The sequence below is a fragment of the Pezoporus flaviventris genome, unplaced genomic scaffold, assembly GCF_033815535.1.
Source record: "Pezoporus flaviventris isolate CSIRO_AGI_PZ_B2104156 unplaced genomic scaffold, CSIRO_AGI_Pfla_v1 ptg000045l, whole genome shotgun sequence".
In the NCBI taxonomy this organism is placed as follows: domain Eukaryota; kingdom Metazoa; phylum Chordata; class Aves; order Psittaciformes; family Psittacidae; genus Pezoporus; species Pezoporus flaviventris.
In genome coordinates, this window is record NW_026892593.1 from 17,452,091 (window position 1) to 17,466,909 (window position 14,819).

Genomic DNA, 14,819 nt, shown 5'->3' on the forward strand with positions numbered 1-14,819 from the left:
AGTGCGGCACCGCCCCCTGCCCGCCCGCGCCGCCGGAGCCGCTGTGAGCGCTAGCAGCGCCGAGCAGCTCCCGCCGGCGGCCGGGCACGCCGAGCCGCGGGGCTCCTGCCGCGGAGGGGCCGGGCCGGGCCGGGCCGGGCCGGCGGGCGTTTTCGCATAGAGCTGTGAAAGGCGCGACCCGGCCGGTGCGTGTGTCCGCAGCTGCAGTTGAGCGGCGGGGTGGCAGAGGGTGTGTGTCACCACGGGGCTGGGCCACCGGCCCCAAAAGTTGGGTGGGATTTTCTGTTTGTTTTTTTTTTTTTTTTTCTTTTTTCTTTCTTTTTAAGGGAGGGAGGAGGGGTAAGGAAGGTGGCAGCGGAGCAGGTTCGGCTGATGGCAGGCGTTATACAGAGCGCTACTGAAGCTGCTCTCCTGGATACCTGTCCCAGGCAGAGCTCCGAGCTCCCGCTGACGCTACCGGGGAAAGCTATTTGAGACGAGGGCTGTCCAGAAATTACCTCATGCTACTCCCGATGGGCGCCGAGCATCAGTTCCAGTGACCTCTACAGTGATGTGGATATGCAACTCTCTCCGATCAAGGTATTTATATGAGTGTATGTCGCCGTTACTTCTTATTTTAAGGAGAGAGGAGCCCACAAATAATGCAAGTTTTGACTCAGTTAACGTTTCTGAGCTAGGCAATCCCCTCCGCCTGCTTCGTGGCGCCGTGGATTTGTCTTTTTGCTTTAATTATTTACCATTTTTATCGTCGATATTCTCCCCCTATCAGCTCTAAACGAAGGAGATCCCGGGCACGATGCCGTCACAAGGGAGACCATCGGTTCTCCCGACCGGTGAGATCTCTCATTCCCTCCTTAACTGGGTCCTCTGCCACCCGGGGTGGGGGGGGGGCACAGGGGTTTCCCCGCGGTCCCCGCCGCCCTGCTCACGTTTCGCGAGCAGGGAGGGAAGAGGGGGCTCCTGCCTCTCAGGGGGGACAGGACCAGCCCTGACCTCCGCTGTCTGCTTCCCTCTCGGCTCCTCGGCTCCGGGGACAGGCGAGCTGCTGCCCACCCGCCCCGCTTCTTGGGTGGGCTCCGCTCCCTCGGCTCTGCGGAGACCTCGGGTGGGAAGAGGAAGGAGGCTTCTCGCCGGGCTCTCTCCCCCGGGAAAGGAAGCAAGGGGCAGCGGAGGGGGTTAGAGGTCCCGACGGGGAGCAACATCCCACAGCGCCGGCATGTGTTTGTTGCGGAAATCCCAAGTGTTGGCAGGTGAATGTATAACACGGTTTAAAAAAACCCAAAACCTCCAAAACAAAACAAACCTCAACACAACTCAAGTGATAAAAATCTATCAGTGACCCAAAGTGCTTGCAAATCCGGCGTTGGCATTTTGGAGTTCGCAAGCTTCTGTCCTCTGGGACCAGGGACTTAGATTTTCATTGAGGGGAAACAGAGGCGCATTAAAGCTGACCAGCTGATGCGAGGGGAGGACTGACTCACGGACGTCTGTAAATAAAAGGCGGCGATGCGTGGCTTTGCCCCTCCGCTGCCGCGGGTGCAGAGCTCCTGGCTAGGGACCCGGGCTCGGAGGGAGCGACCTCCGAGGCCTCGGCTCCAGCCGGGGGAACCCCGGGTGCGGTAGCTGAAACCCGTCCCGCGGCCGGTGGCTGGAAGGAGAGAGGCCCCGGTGAAAGCCTCGCCAAAGCAATGCCGGAATCCCTTAACAACAGGCGCCAGCTGGGGTACGGATGAGCCTGGGAAGAGAAAGGGGGGGGGGGGGGGGAATCTCAGCTAAGTAAAGCGGAGAACAATAGGGGGCTCCCTTCAAGGGAGGAGCACCGCGGTGATGGGAGATGGTAGGGGAGCTGCGCGTGGGGAACCGGCTCGCCCAGCCCCGGGGCGCTCCCCGGGCCCCTCCACCGGGTGGGGCCGGCCGGGCTGCGCCAGCCCTCCCGCGGCCCGAGAACGGTGCCGGGATGCGTTAGAAGCCGAGAGGCAGCAGGGAAAGCACGGAGGAGCCCCACGGAAAGCCGGTGCGTGGCCGGCCGTTTGCTCCCGGTAGTGCAGCCAGAACCGGGATGGGGGAGAGGGCAGAACGTGGAGAGCGGCACAGAGTGCTGGGCAGGTTACGCGGGATGCGGCGCGGAGTGCTGGGCTGGGTGCGCCCGGTGAGGTGCGCAGGGTGAGGCTCTCGGAGAGCGCGAGGTGTGGAGCGCGGAGTGCTGTGCGGGGCTCACCGCTATCTGGGCGCCTCGGGGCCGCGTCCGCTCGCGTGCCCGCTGCGGGTCGGACACGGGTGCAGGCACGGGTGTTTCCTGCAGGATGACCCGGGACGATATGCTTGCTCAGGCGCGTTTCTAGGCGCTGGGCTGCTCTGCCCTCGCCGGGTCTGAGCCCAGCTGTGCCGACTGGGGAGCTGAAGCCTGGTGGGAAGAGGGCAAAATGGAAACAAAACCAAGGGAAAGAGCTCTCCTGGGCTGCAGGGGAAATCTCCTTGATCATCTCTTGCCAGACCAGAGCTGAAAACAGCTCTAAAGCTGTTAATGTTGATGGGGTTTATTCAGCTGGGAGACCAGGCAAGCAAGGGCAGAGGAAAATATTTTGTGCTGTTTCCTTCTTAAAAACTGTAAGCTCCTACTAGTCTCACCCTGGCAAAAGGACCTGTACTGGTTTTTGGCAGGGTAGCTTGTTTGGAAAATGGATATATGCAGGGTAGAAAGTGGAGGCAGGTGTTTCTGAATATTTGAAAAGAGTCTGATCAGGCTGAGTGGAGACATTTCTCTCACGGTGCCCTCGAAAGAAATAGTTTCTGTGAGCAAGGTACTGAGGTTGATTCACCTTGAAGTCCTTATTATTGTCTAAAGGTTACCTCTGTGGCAGGGGCACAGCAAACCATTACAGAAGAGCTGAGGTAGATAAGACTACTTACATCAGTGAACAATTCTCCTGCAAGTTAGGTGTTGTGAAGTCAAGGCCAAAATTCCAAATTCCTTTTTGTTGTCAGCAAAACCCATTAATCTTCCCTATGTGTCAGCTTAGTGTATGCAGGTGGCAATTATTTACCTGCTTCGTGTGGAGTTCAGCTCTTTGGTCATTGCCGAATGCGGTGCAGAAGAAAGAGGCAACTTTTGTGGCCGCTAAATGAATGTTAGCAAGATCATTCTTATTTGATAGTTCCGAAGTAACATATCAGTACTAAAAATAATCACATTTTTTGCCTTTTTTATTACTGATTTTTTTTCCTTCTGAGAACTTCACAATGGAAGATGCTGTTATTTGGTTTTCAGTTAGTAAAAGCAGATCAGTTTTGCATTGACTGGACAATCTGACATTTTGTGAAATTAGAAATGGGTTTTCACCCAAAAACTCTTACCTTTCTAGTTCACAGGATATTGGTTTTATTTTATTTTAGTGCAGTTCCAACCGTGCTTCCAATGCAATGACAAATGAATGTTTTGGCCTCAAACAAAATTACTAATACTTTTTCTCAGATGTTTTTTCCCCTGACTAAATACCTTTTTAATACTTCTAAATACTTTTTTTTTGTCCTTCGGTAAAGGCCTTGTGTGTCTTGCTGGCAATGTCAGTTAAAAAGTGTTCCAAGGAGATGAGGGAACATGTTTTCCTGCTCTGCTGTGGAGAGTGCTCCTTACGCCTGCAACGGTCTGTAACTGTGAGATTTATTTGTTTAAGCAATATTTCCAGATGAGCATATTGAATCTCTCTGTATGATTTCAGGCACAACCAGTGCCAGCAGAAGGCAGCTCTTTCAGGGAACTTCTTACCAAAGTAAGAGACATTGCCTGTATTTATCTGTCACACCTCAGTTTTTAGACCTTTCCATGAACATAAAGAACTCTCATAATGAGCCTACCTCTCGGTGTGATGAGTTTTTGTTGAAATAGTGACTGGTCCAGGCATATGCTCATGCACTGACTCTGACAACATGGTACCGAAGTACCCAACCATGGTATCAAAGTACACAACCATCTGATAAAACTGAATGATTATATGAAGGAAGTAATTTCAGAACCAGACACTACATGCAGAAGTTTCCATGTCCCCTGTCTTGCAGTACCCCGCCTCCTTAGGTTTAAAAATAAATACATATTCTAGCAGAACAAGTGGAGGTTTGTGCTGAAATACTGACTTTCAAAATAGCAGCATGTTCTGATAATGCCAGATACTTTTAATGAATTAAACCCAAGAGACGCATGTATTCGAAAGTGACTGGAAGAGAGGCTTTGTGGTGCACTTACTCTTGGACTGTGCTGAGGAAATGTACGAATTTCTTCTCTGAAGTCATGTGTCTGGTGAACACCAGGTACTACAGTTGGGAACCTGATAAATCAAGAATATATTTGCATTAATTCGTACTTTTATGGTCAATTGGAAAAGGACAGCATTTTACTTCAAATGAAATCTTGCATATGAGGAAAGTTCATTCAGGCTTTATAGCACAGAGAACTATGCTTTTTCACTAAAATTCATTGATAAAAATGGAATCCATTTAGATCAGATGCTTTCTGCTTAGCTACACAGGCTTACAACATTCTGTAAAAGGTAATATTAATCAATATAAGAAAAGCATTGTGGCAGGAATAAATTAGGCCATGTAATAGTAGCTTTTATTTCTTAGGTAACATAAAAAAGGACTAAAAGGTCTTAAATTTTTAAAAAGAGCACTTTAAAATTTTATTTCTGTTTTATAGACAAGCTGTGGCCACTCGCATCACAGAACATACTTTTTCAGGAAAACATGTAAGCTGAGGCAGAGCAGTTTATGCTTATGTGGACTATAGTGTTGAAAATGCTGATTATTAATTCTTTGGACTTTCAGTCAGGTCCAGATAAGGTATTGGACTGAGGATATCAGGCTCACTATAGCTTCTCTGTTATTGTTGGAATTTGGGTTGCAATAGCTGAATTCATCATCATTTGTTTGTACAAAGACTGACAGTCACTTTAATTTCTTGGCATTCTTTGGCTGTAAGGAATTGACCTGAGGCTGAGAAAGAGAAAAAGCAGCGTTTCTTTCCTTCATGAATATTTTCACTTTTGCAGTGTTGCTTTCTTGCTCTCTGTACAATATTAAATAAGAATAGTCCTATCTTTTCTTCCCTCAGAGAATTTCTCTCTGTCTGGGTTGTACATACATGCATAGACTAACGAGTTGGTTATTCACTGTGGAACCAGAAAGGAAATTGCCTCTGTCTCTGTTTTAGGTGTAGCCACAACTTTTACTCTTTACTATTTCAAATACTTAGTGTGTTTTTCTACTGAGGCAATCAAGACAATAGATGACTGTGTCTAGTTAATAGTTCCTGCAATCTTTTCTCTATAACATGGGCCATTTATGAAACATCCCACAGGGCTGTATCAACTCACACAGTGACATTAGTCAAGTTCCTCCATTTGTGACTGAGCCAGAGTCTGGCTCATGGGGCTGAAGCCCAGAAAGCTTTGTAAGCTATGTGCCCAGAAGGAGTCAAAGGAGAACAATGGCACGTGCTTTGTTTAATTTAGATTTAAGCCTAAACCAAATTCAAGGAAAACAAAATGTTAAGAAGCACTGTAAGTCTTGTGTGCTGCTGTTCCCAATTGATTTTATTCACACCCACTAAACATGTTTCATTTTCAAGTTGTTTCTCTGTTACCAAATCACAGTGAGATACCTTTACATTCAATAGCAAACTTTCCACTATGAATATTTTTCTCAGGTCTTCAAATATTTAAAACTCTATTTAAACACTATTTAAAAACTCTTCTTCAGCTTTTGTGAATTTAGTACTATCACTGTGGAGGAAAAATATGTAACAATAGGATGGTCAATTTAAAGTGTTATCAAACAACATTAAGTCCTGTTACCACATAATATATAAAATTCTTGTAGAAAAGAATTAAAATCTTTGAAAAACAGTATAGTTGTCTATAACTGTCTTCTAACATTGCCTATAATTGTCTTTTGATTTGATAATATATTTGGTAGGAACCAGCTAGATCACTAGGGATCAAGTATATATATATCTACAGATGAGCCTCTTACAGGGATTTTCTGTATAGGCAGTGAGGTATGCACTTGTTCAATGTGATTAATTTCATAATGAATAAAACTTTAAAAAAGAAAAACATTAGGTAAGTTGTACCCTCGGATGTCTGCTGCTTTCTATAGCCTATAACAGATGCTGACTGGCTCAGATGGAGTTGCCCACGGTGTACCTATCTATTATCAGGTAAAATGAATTACCTCTCTCCTCAGAGGTCTAAAAATTTCTTCAGGCATGTGTAGTTTTGTTAAATATTGAAATAAATACCACTCACTTAAGAATTAGTGGGGGCAATTTGGAGATATTTATAACAGGCAGGTGTTTAGGTATGATTTCGTTAAAATCGGTAGGACTTCCCCATATGTCAGTAGGAGTGCAATATTGCTCCTATTTAATATGGTCCAAATCCAAGCAGGGACTAGAGACCTTGTTAATGTTAGGCCTCAGCTCAAGTAGAATGTTGGAAAGGGAATACTGGATATTCAGCTGGTTTCCTAACAGATACGTTGTGCTCTTTTTGCTTAAGAAATCAGTTACCTTTTCATAGAAGTAATTCAGTGTTAGAAATTATCTGGAAGTCATTTTAGATATATAGTAAACCCAGAAAAAATGAATTCCACTGGAGAAATAATCAGTTTAGTATCTAAATGAATGGATTGAATATGCTTGTACTGCAGTGGCTGAAGAGCCTACTTAAATTCAGGAACTCTGATTACTCCATTGTCATAAATGGAACCTCACTGTGAGTGAGAGTGTAAGTAGTTATTGCACTTCTGTAGACAGGAACAGAATGATGCAGCAAACCAGAAAAAAAAATGTGCTACAGATCAAATCTGTTTCTGGATGTCATGCAATGTGAAGGTAAATAAGAATTACTGTTTGGAATCTGAACACCAGGATAAGTTTTTTTCCGAAACAGAGCTTTTGCTCTGTTTGTGTCATCAATTTAGCAGCTTGTAGTACAGTGCACCCAGGTGTTCAAATTCACAGAAGGCCAAGAATTACACTCTTAAAGAATATAGAAAGTAAAACCTAGGCGATGTAACTCATATTCAAAAGTAAATACAGTGTGAAGTGTAAAACTGCTGAACTAAATGGTATTTCTCATTTTTTTTCCTTTTTTTTTTTTTTTTATTATTTCTCCAGAAGTACCTCAGCTGTAGGGCAAAATACAAAGACATAAGCTACTAACTTCCTCTTAGCACCAGGACCAGACATACAACCCTACACTCTGCCATCAACTAAAAGCAATTGAAAGCCACCTCTCAGAAAAGCTGATTGACCTATGGCATCCGTGGACATCTTTTGTAAAACACGTTTTATGTACTTCTGCTGAGATCCTTTTTCTACCTACCGCATGGTTCTATATTATTTACTGGGCACTGATGGTAGCCTCCAGAAAGTGCAGCTTCAAATGGTCAGCCTCATCCTTTAGCAAGAAGAAGATCTGGATACTGGAGAGCAACGACGTCTTCAGAGAAAATGGTATACAAAGGAAAACGACTAGTTTCCTGCCACTGTTTTTTCCTGTTAACAGCCAAATTCTACTGGATACTCACCCTGGTGCAAAGAACTCATGGCCAGGAATATGCCCACTCCATCCGACTGGATGGGGACATCATCTTGGGAGGACTGTTCCCCGTCCATGCAAAAGGGGATAGAGGGGTGCCTTGTGGGGAGCTCAAGAAGGAGAAAGGGATCCACAGACTAGAGGCAATGCTGTATGCAGTTGATCAGATTAACAAAGACCCTGATCTTCTTGCCAATATCACCTTGGGTGTCCGGATCCTTGATACGTGTTCCAGAGACACTTATGCATTGGAGCAGTCCTTAACATTTGTGCAAGCGTTGATAGAAAAAGATGGTTCAGACGTGAAGTGTGCTAATGGTGACCCACCTATTTTCACTAAGCCAGACAAGATATCAGGTGTGATAGGTGCTGCAGCAAGTTCAGTGTCCATTATGGTCGCAAATATTTTAAGACTTTTTAAGGTAAGTAACATTTTCTACCTGTCTTTTAGATTTCAAGCACAATGAAGTAAGTGAAGTGATTGTGTTATCTTCAAAAAAGAGAGGACTTCTTCATATTCAGAAATCTAAAACGACTGGTTTGCCTTTTCAAGGCAAAGGGGGGAAAAGACCAATGATTGCAGACATATTTTAGGGTGTCAAATGCCTCTTTTGAAATTGTAAAAAACCAGAGCACGATTTAACTCTTTAGGGATTTGTATCCTTATTTATTTGCTACTCACATTTGCTCTGTATTAAGCATTTATACTCATCAAGAATAGGTTGAGATTAATTTCCCAAATTTCCAGGAGAATGAAATATAAGATTTGAACAGAAATCGATTTGTAGGAGGACCAGATAATTTCCCTACATAGCAAGCTATGCCAGTAATATTGTAGTGCTATTGATGTGCATGTCTAGCCAAATGAAGTGTACTGAATTATCTTTGATTTCTTTGAAATCTTAACCTCCTCCATATTTTTTACAAGGCAATATTTTTTGCAGACTTTGTTATCACTTTGCAAGATCAGTTTTGGTCAACAGTTCTACTGGTGTTTCCTTCCATGTATTTTATTAAGCTCTGATATAAATAATGGAAAAGCAAACCTGCCACTTTTAAACTTGCTAAGTTAAATGGGAAGATGAACACATTCTAATCAGTTGACTTAGCTGGAACAGATCAGGCAGCGGACAATTTTTAATCCTGTGCAATGGCAAACAGATGATGGTAGATTGAGCACTTTTTTGTACACACAGAATGACTGTAACTTTTGTCTGAATCTATTACTGTTCTACTGTCTGCTATTATTCAGACTTGTTCCTTCCATTCAGAGACCTTACCTTATGTCCTACAACTTCACAACCACTAAAGACCACTTAAAGACCCTCTCTTTAGGGTCTATTCTTGCTGGAGAATATTCTGATAATGTTAAATATTGCCGGTATGTGTTTTGAGAAGCGTTGCACTTGTTTTATAATTGTTGTAACTGAGAGATTGCTTAGAATTAAGGAAAGATTTGCTCTTTTTCTGAAGGTTTCTCAAATTGGCAGAGTGTTTCAGACCTTTAAATGGAGCTTTTATCCTTCCCTCTGGATCTCCCATGAAGGGCATAATGATGGATTTACAGCTCAGCAGAAGAGCAAAGTGTCTTCTGGGTTGTGGTCTGGTGTTTGTTACAATCTCAAAACTGATCTGTAGCTACAGTTACTTGCACAGGTTATTGAGTAGTGGACTTGTTCCAGCCATATGTTTAGCTTTTGAACATCAAGTATGCAAAACTGAGCTGAGACTTAAAATGTTCTATATGGTGGGTACCTCTGGATCTGTGCCTGATGGGGGAGGCCTGTCTTTCCTGGGAACATTTATGCAGGTTGCTGGAGGTGCCTATTTTTAATTTCATGAACTTTTTTGAATTGTGTTATCCAATTATATAGTGTATAGTTCTGAACTAATTATAGATGGAATGGTCAGTTTAATACACATTATAATGCAGGGACATGTAGACTATGACTTACACCCAGTTTTGAGTTGAATACAGTGCCATTGACTGATTTAAGAAACTAAGACTTTTAAGACATGCATTAACTGTGAATTGATAGCAACAAGAAGGGAAGAGGTCTATGAATTATCTAAGATAGCGGCAATTTGTCTTCTGAAACCATGATAGCTACCTCCTGATTTGCATTTTGCTGTAAGATTGCAAATAACATTCTACTGCAGTCTTAATCAATAGAGGGTCACATGATATCCCCTGGGGGAAGGATCTTATTTATCCCTTTAATTGATGTAACACAGCTGCTGGCAAAAAGAGGAGACATCTCTTTTAGTTTTAATTATAGATCCTTCACAAATATTCTTAGTAATGTAAAAAATGACAAATTATACCCTTTAATGTCTGATGTTGGACCTGCATCTGAAGTCTGTTTTTACACCTTCCTCTCAGAAGTAGATCTGTTATCTCAAGTCTTGGAAGGAAGATGCAGGGACTGTGAGAATGAAGACCTTAGGCCCACTGTAGGAGAGGAACAGGTCTGCGATCATCTTAGGAACCTGAATGTGCACGATTCCATGGGACCTGATGAAATCTGTCTGCAGGTCCTGGTGGAGCTGGCGAATGAAGTTGCAGAGCCACTGTCCATCATATCTGAAAAATCATGGCAGTCAGGTGAAGTTACTGATGACTGGAAAAAGGGAAATATAACCCCCATTTTCAAGAAGGGGAAAATGGATGACCCAGGGAATTACAGACCAGTCAATCTCACCTCTGTGCCTGGCAAAATCTTGGAGCAGATTCTCCTGGAAGGCATGCTAAGGCACATGAAAAACAACAAGGTGCTTGGTGACAGCCAGCATGGCTTCACTAAGGGGAAATCCTGCCTGACCAATTTGATGGGGTTACGGAAATGATGGACAGGAGTAGAGCAGTTGACATCATCTACCTGGACTTGTGCAAAGCAAATGACACTGTCCCACATGACATCCTTGTCTCTAAATTGGAGAGACATCAATTTGATGGATGGATCACTCGGTGGATAAAGAACTGGCTGGGTGGCCGCATGGCAAAGAGTTGTGGTCAATGGCTCAATGTCCAGTTGGAGACCAGTAACAAGTGGTGTCCCTCAGGGATCTGTGCTGGGACCGGTCTTGTTCAACCTCTTTGTCGCTGACATGGACAGTGGGATTGGGTGCTCCCTCAGCAAGTTTGCCAATACCAAGCTGTGTGGTTCGGTTGATACACTGGAGGGAAGGAATGCCATGCAGAGGGACCTTGACACACTTGTGAGGTGGGATGATGCCAACCTCATGAAGTTCAACAATATGAAGTGCAAGGTCCTACACCTGGGTTGGAGTAATCCCAGTCACAGCTGCAGGTTGGGCAAAGAAGAGATTCAGAGCAGCCCTGTGGAGAAGGACTTGGGGGTGTCGGTCGATGAGAAACTTAACATGAGCCAGCTTCAACATGTGCTCGCAGCCCAGAAAGCCAACTGTATCCTGGGCTGCATCAAAAGGAGCGTGACCAGCAGGTCAAAGGAGGTGATCCTGCCCCTCTACTCTCTTCTTGTGAGACCTCACTTGAAGTATTGTGTGCAGTTCTGGTGTCCTCAACATAAGAAGGACATGGAACTGTTGGAACAAGTCAGGAGGATGGCCACAAGGATGATCAGGGGACTGGAGCACCTCCCATATGAGGACAGGCTAAGAAAGTTGGGGTTGTTCAGCCTGGAGGAGAAGCTGTGTGGAGACCTCGTAGCAGCCTTCCTGTATCTGGAGGCGACCTATAGTGATGTTAGAGAGGGACTCTGTAGTGATAGGACAAAGGGTAATGGGGTAATAAATAAACTGAAACAGGGGAAGTTTAGATTGGATATAAGGAGGAAGTTCTTTACCGTGAGGCTGGTGAGGCACTTGAATGGGTTGCCCAAAGAAGTGGTAAATGCTCCATCCCTGGCAGTGTTCAAGGCCAGGTTGGAAAGAGCCCTGGGTGACATGGTCTAGTGTGTTGGATTTTTGCCCATGGCAGATGGCTGGAACTAGATGATCTTAAGGTCCTTTCCAACTCAAACCATTCTATGATCTCTGCATGAGTAACGGATTCTGGGTAAGACCCTCAGCAGCATTATAGAAACTATTCGTGGTGGTTATAGTCAAGAGGACTAGGAAATTAAGGGTTATTTGCCAGAAATACAGAAGTATAATCCAGTTTGGCTTGTACTTAGACGAAGGGCATGGGCTGAAACTCTCAGCTGATGCATCCCCACAGCTCTGCAGCTGAGGACCAAGACCTTGGTCACAAAGGCTCACAAAGGCTTCAGGTAGAAAGCTGTGTTTACTGCATCTTGGTATGTAATCAGCTGGTGTAAATGCCTGTGCTTTCACTGAATTCAGTGATCACTGTCATGCAAACGCCTGTTTCCATTAGGCCCAGGATGAGTGCAATTCATCCATATTTCTGTCTAACAGTACTATTCAGGAAGTTGAACCTGTAATTTGAAGTTCAGTGTTGCTTTAATATCTGCTCTGAAGTTCCTAAATGTCAGGACTACATAGTTTTTGAGAACATTGTTATCCAGTGGAATTTTAATTTGTGATGAAACTGTAAAAAGCATATGTTCCATGCAAGTACACAAGCAAAGGTAGCCTGAGAATACTATGCTCAGCAGTTTGAATTTTTATGCTGCTAGTTTTTGTTTTTCATGACTTTTTTTTTCTTTTATTGATTTTACAACATTAAACATACAGGTCAATAGTCCTATCTGATGATCTGGTGGATAGCATAAACTGATTGGTAGTCATGGTATCCTTTTATCAAAGTCTTTTCATGAGAAGAGGTGAGGGAGGACCCTACAAAAAATGAAAAAAAAAAAAAGAAGGTCCAAAACATTAAGGTTCAGATTTGGATTGCCTAAATTTTACCTGTTGATGGGTTTAGACTTTTCAGAGGTACTTTGTAAGCAGAAAACACTTGTTCAAGGAATTAACTGTTTAAAAATGGACCTGTGACCCCTTAACTAATGTAAGGAGGCAGCTTTTTGCCTTACGTTACTCTGGTGATTGCTGCAAAAAGACTGCGTGAAACAGGTACTTATTAAGCTTTCAGAACTTGCTGCAAATACAGTGGACAAAGGAAAGGACCTTCCAAGGCGAGCGCAGAACTGTGTTTGGCGGTAACACAGTAGCTGCCCACTTAAACAGTTCTTCATGGATCTCTGGACAGATTGTCCCCACTTGAAGCTGATGGCTCATTCTAAGTTATTTTTACCAGAGAACATCAGGAGTAGGCTGCTTCACAAGAGCAGTTGAGACAGGAGCTGAGAGGACAGCAATGCTAGAAGGGCAGTGGTCTTACAGCCTCACCTGCATGAGAACAGCAAAACATGTAGCCACGTTTAGCCGATAGTCCAGTGACTTGCAGACAAGTCCATAGTAGTGAGGCAGGTCCAAGACCAGCCAGGAAGACAGGTCAGTATCAGCAACGTACAAGGCCAGTAACATATCAAGCAGGAGCTAAGGGCAAAGGCCAGAGCAGCTTCCAAATGAAGGAGGTGAGCAGAGGTCCTATGAGGCTACTCATAGTGCTTCCTCTCAACTTAGCCATTTTCCTGGGCTGATCCAGGGTAGTGTGTCTGCACCACATTAGAAATTACCTTGAACACATGAAGCCAAATCCAGGCCTAGGGAAAGGAGAGTCCATTGGTGCATTTCAGGGCCCTGACAGCTTTTTAGTGTTTCCCATCGCAGTGACTGTAGAAACAGGACAGACAAGCATGGGCCAGCCTCTTTTCTCTCTTTTGGTGTATGAGGAGCTGCTCCTCTGAGTAATGGGAAGTGACAATGTTTGGTATTTGGGTTGGGTTTTTTTTCAGTCTGGAAATCCTTCTGCCAAGTTGGTTTGTTTGGCTGGTAGATCTGTTGCAGGGCTGCCTGTGTCAGCTGGCCAGCTCTCACTAGCACAAGACAAGCTTTCTATGGACTAGATCAGTCAAAATCTCACTCTTACACCCTTCCTTGGCTTTGTCTCATTGAAAGTTTGGCTTCCTGTAGGGTGCTCAAGGCATGGCCAGGTGGTATCCGTTAGTTGCTTTTTGTGAGTCCTGTAAGCATCTGGGCTGTTCCTGGTCCCTTCAAACTTGGCCTGGAGGAAAAAAGGACCAACTCGGCTCACTCCATGTATCATGTTTCCTGTATCCAAAGATTTTACTTGTTCAATGTCTGAATAACTCATAACAGGGCTTAAAATCTGCTGGAAAAAAGAGAAACATTTGTTTATGCTCATGTCCTCCCATCTGAAAACCTCACACTATTTCTGAACAACTTGGTACACTCCATCTGTCACCTGCACACATCTTCTAGCCGGGGTCACACTAGGAGCAGCCTAGGGATGATGGTTTGCATGTGAATTGAGATAAGTGGACAGTATGCTTGGTGAGTTGTGATCTTAAGCTTATATGTATATATTTATGTGCATGAACATAAAGCCAAAGTATTCATCATCAGTTTTATTCCTTTCCTTATCTTGATTGATTCGCCTTGCCTTGCTTTTTGCCTTGCCCTGCCTTCTGTTTTCTCCTCTTTTTCCAAGACTAAATGACTTCCTATTTTTGGTTAAATTCCTTTCTTGCTGTACCTCTGTAATCCACTTTAATAGTTGCTGTCTGGGGGGACTAATATTCACTTCATTCACAGTTGCCTTATACATTTCATACGGCTTTACCTCCTCAGAAGTACAAGTACAAATGACATTATGGAGTTACTCTTTCAACTTTACGTGCAACCATCCAAAATGCAAAGCATATTTTATTTCAGTAAATCTAGAAGTGAATGTATTAATTCCATCAGCTTTGTGTTTATTTGCTTTGACTATTTCCTTACCTCATTTTGGGTTTTAGCACATATCTGTGGTAGCTGTGTGCAGCTAGCAGGGCTGTACCTGGATGATGCTATTTTCAGGCTTCGTTGCGTGTCTTTTTGCATTAGGCTGCCATCCAGTGCTTTTGCTGCCTTGTGTTCCAGGCCTGCACAAAAGAGCAGATGGATCTTCCAGAAACAAGGGAATTGCCATCGCACAGAGGATAACCTCAATGAACTTCGTAAATACAGGGCTCTGTATTTAATTGTGGCAATCAAGTACATCTCGTGATTGAAGAGAATATGATGTAGATGAAATGTAATAGCATTTTATCACATAACCCCGGGAAGTACATGCATACTTCTGTGAGGCAACCTGAACCATACACAGATCCTCATCCTGTCTCCATCTATGGACGTTTTTGCACCTCGTGA

General features: G+C 44.1%; 1 protein-coding gene across 7 annotated transcripts in view; it reads left to right on the forward strand.

Moving 5' to 3' along the window:
- Window positions 1-396: 396 nt before the first annotated feature.
- The window catches only part of GRM8 (glutamate metabotropic receptor 8), a 356,522-nt gene continuing 342,099 nt past the window's right edge, over window positions 397-14,819 (forward strand). For 3 of the 7 annotated variants that reach the window (XM_061467545.1, XM_061467546.1, XM_061467551.1), the window contains exons 1-2: window positions 397-579; window positions 7,175-8,020. In XM_061467545.1, the coding sequence (XP_061323529.1) occupies window positions 7,511-8,020 (510 nt within the window). In that variant the 5' untranslated portion in view covers window positions 397-579; window positions 7,175-7,510. Of the gene's footprint in view, window positions 592-677; window positions 834-1,122; window positions 1,724-1,801; window positions 2,015-3,729; window positions 3,771-7,174; window positions 8,021-14,819 lie in introns of those variants that run through there. The other 4 variants (XM_061467549.1, XM_061467550.1, XM_061467547.1 and 1 more) reach the window with 4 other exon arrangements.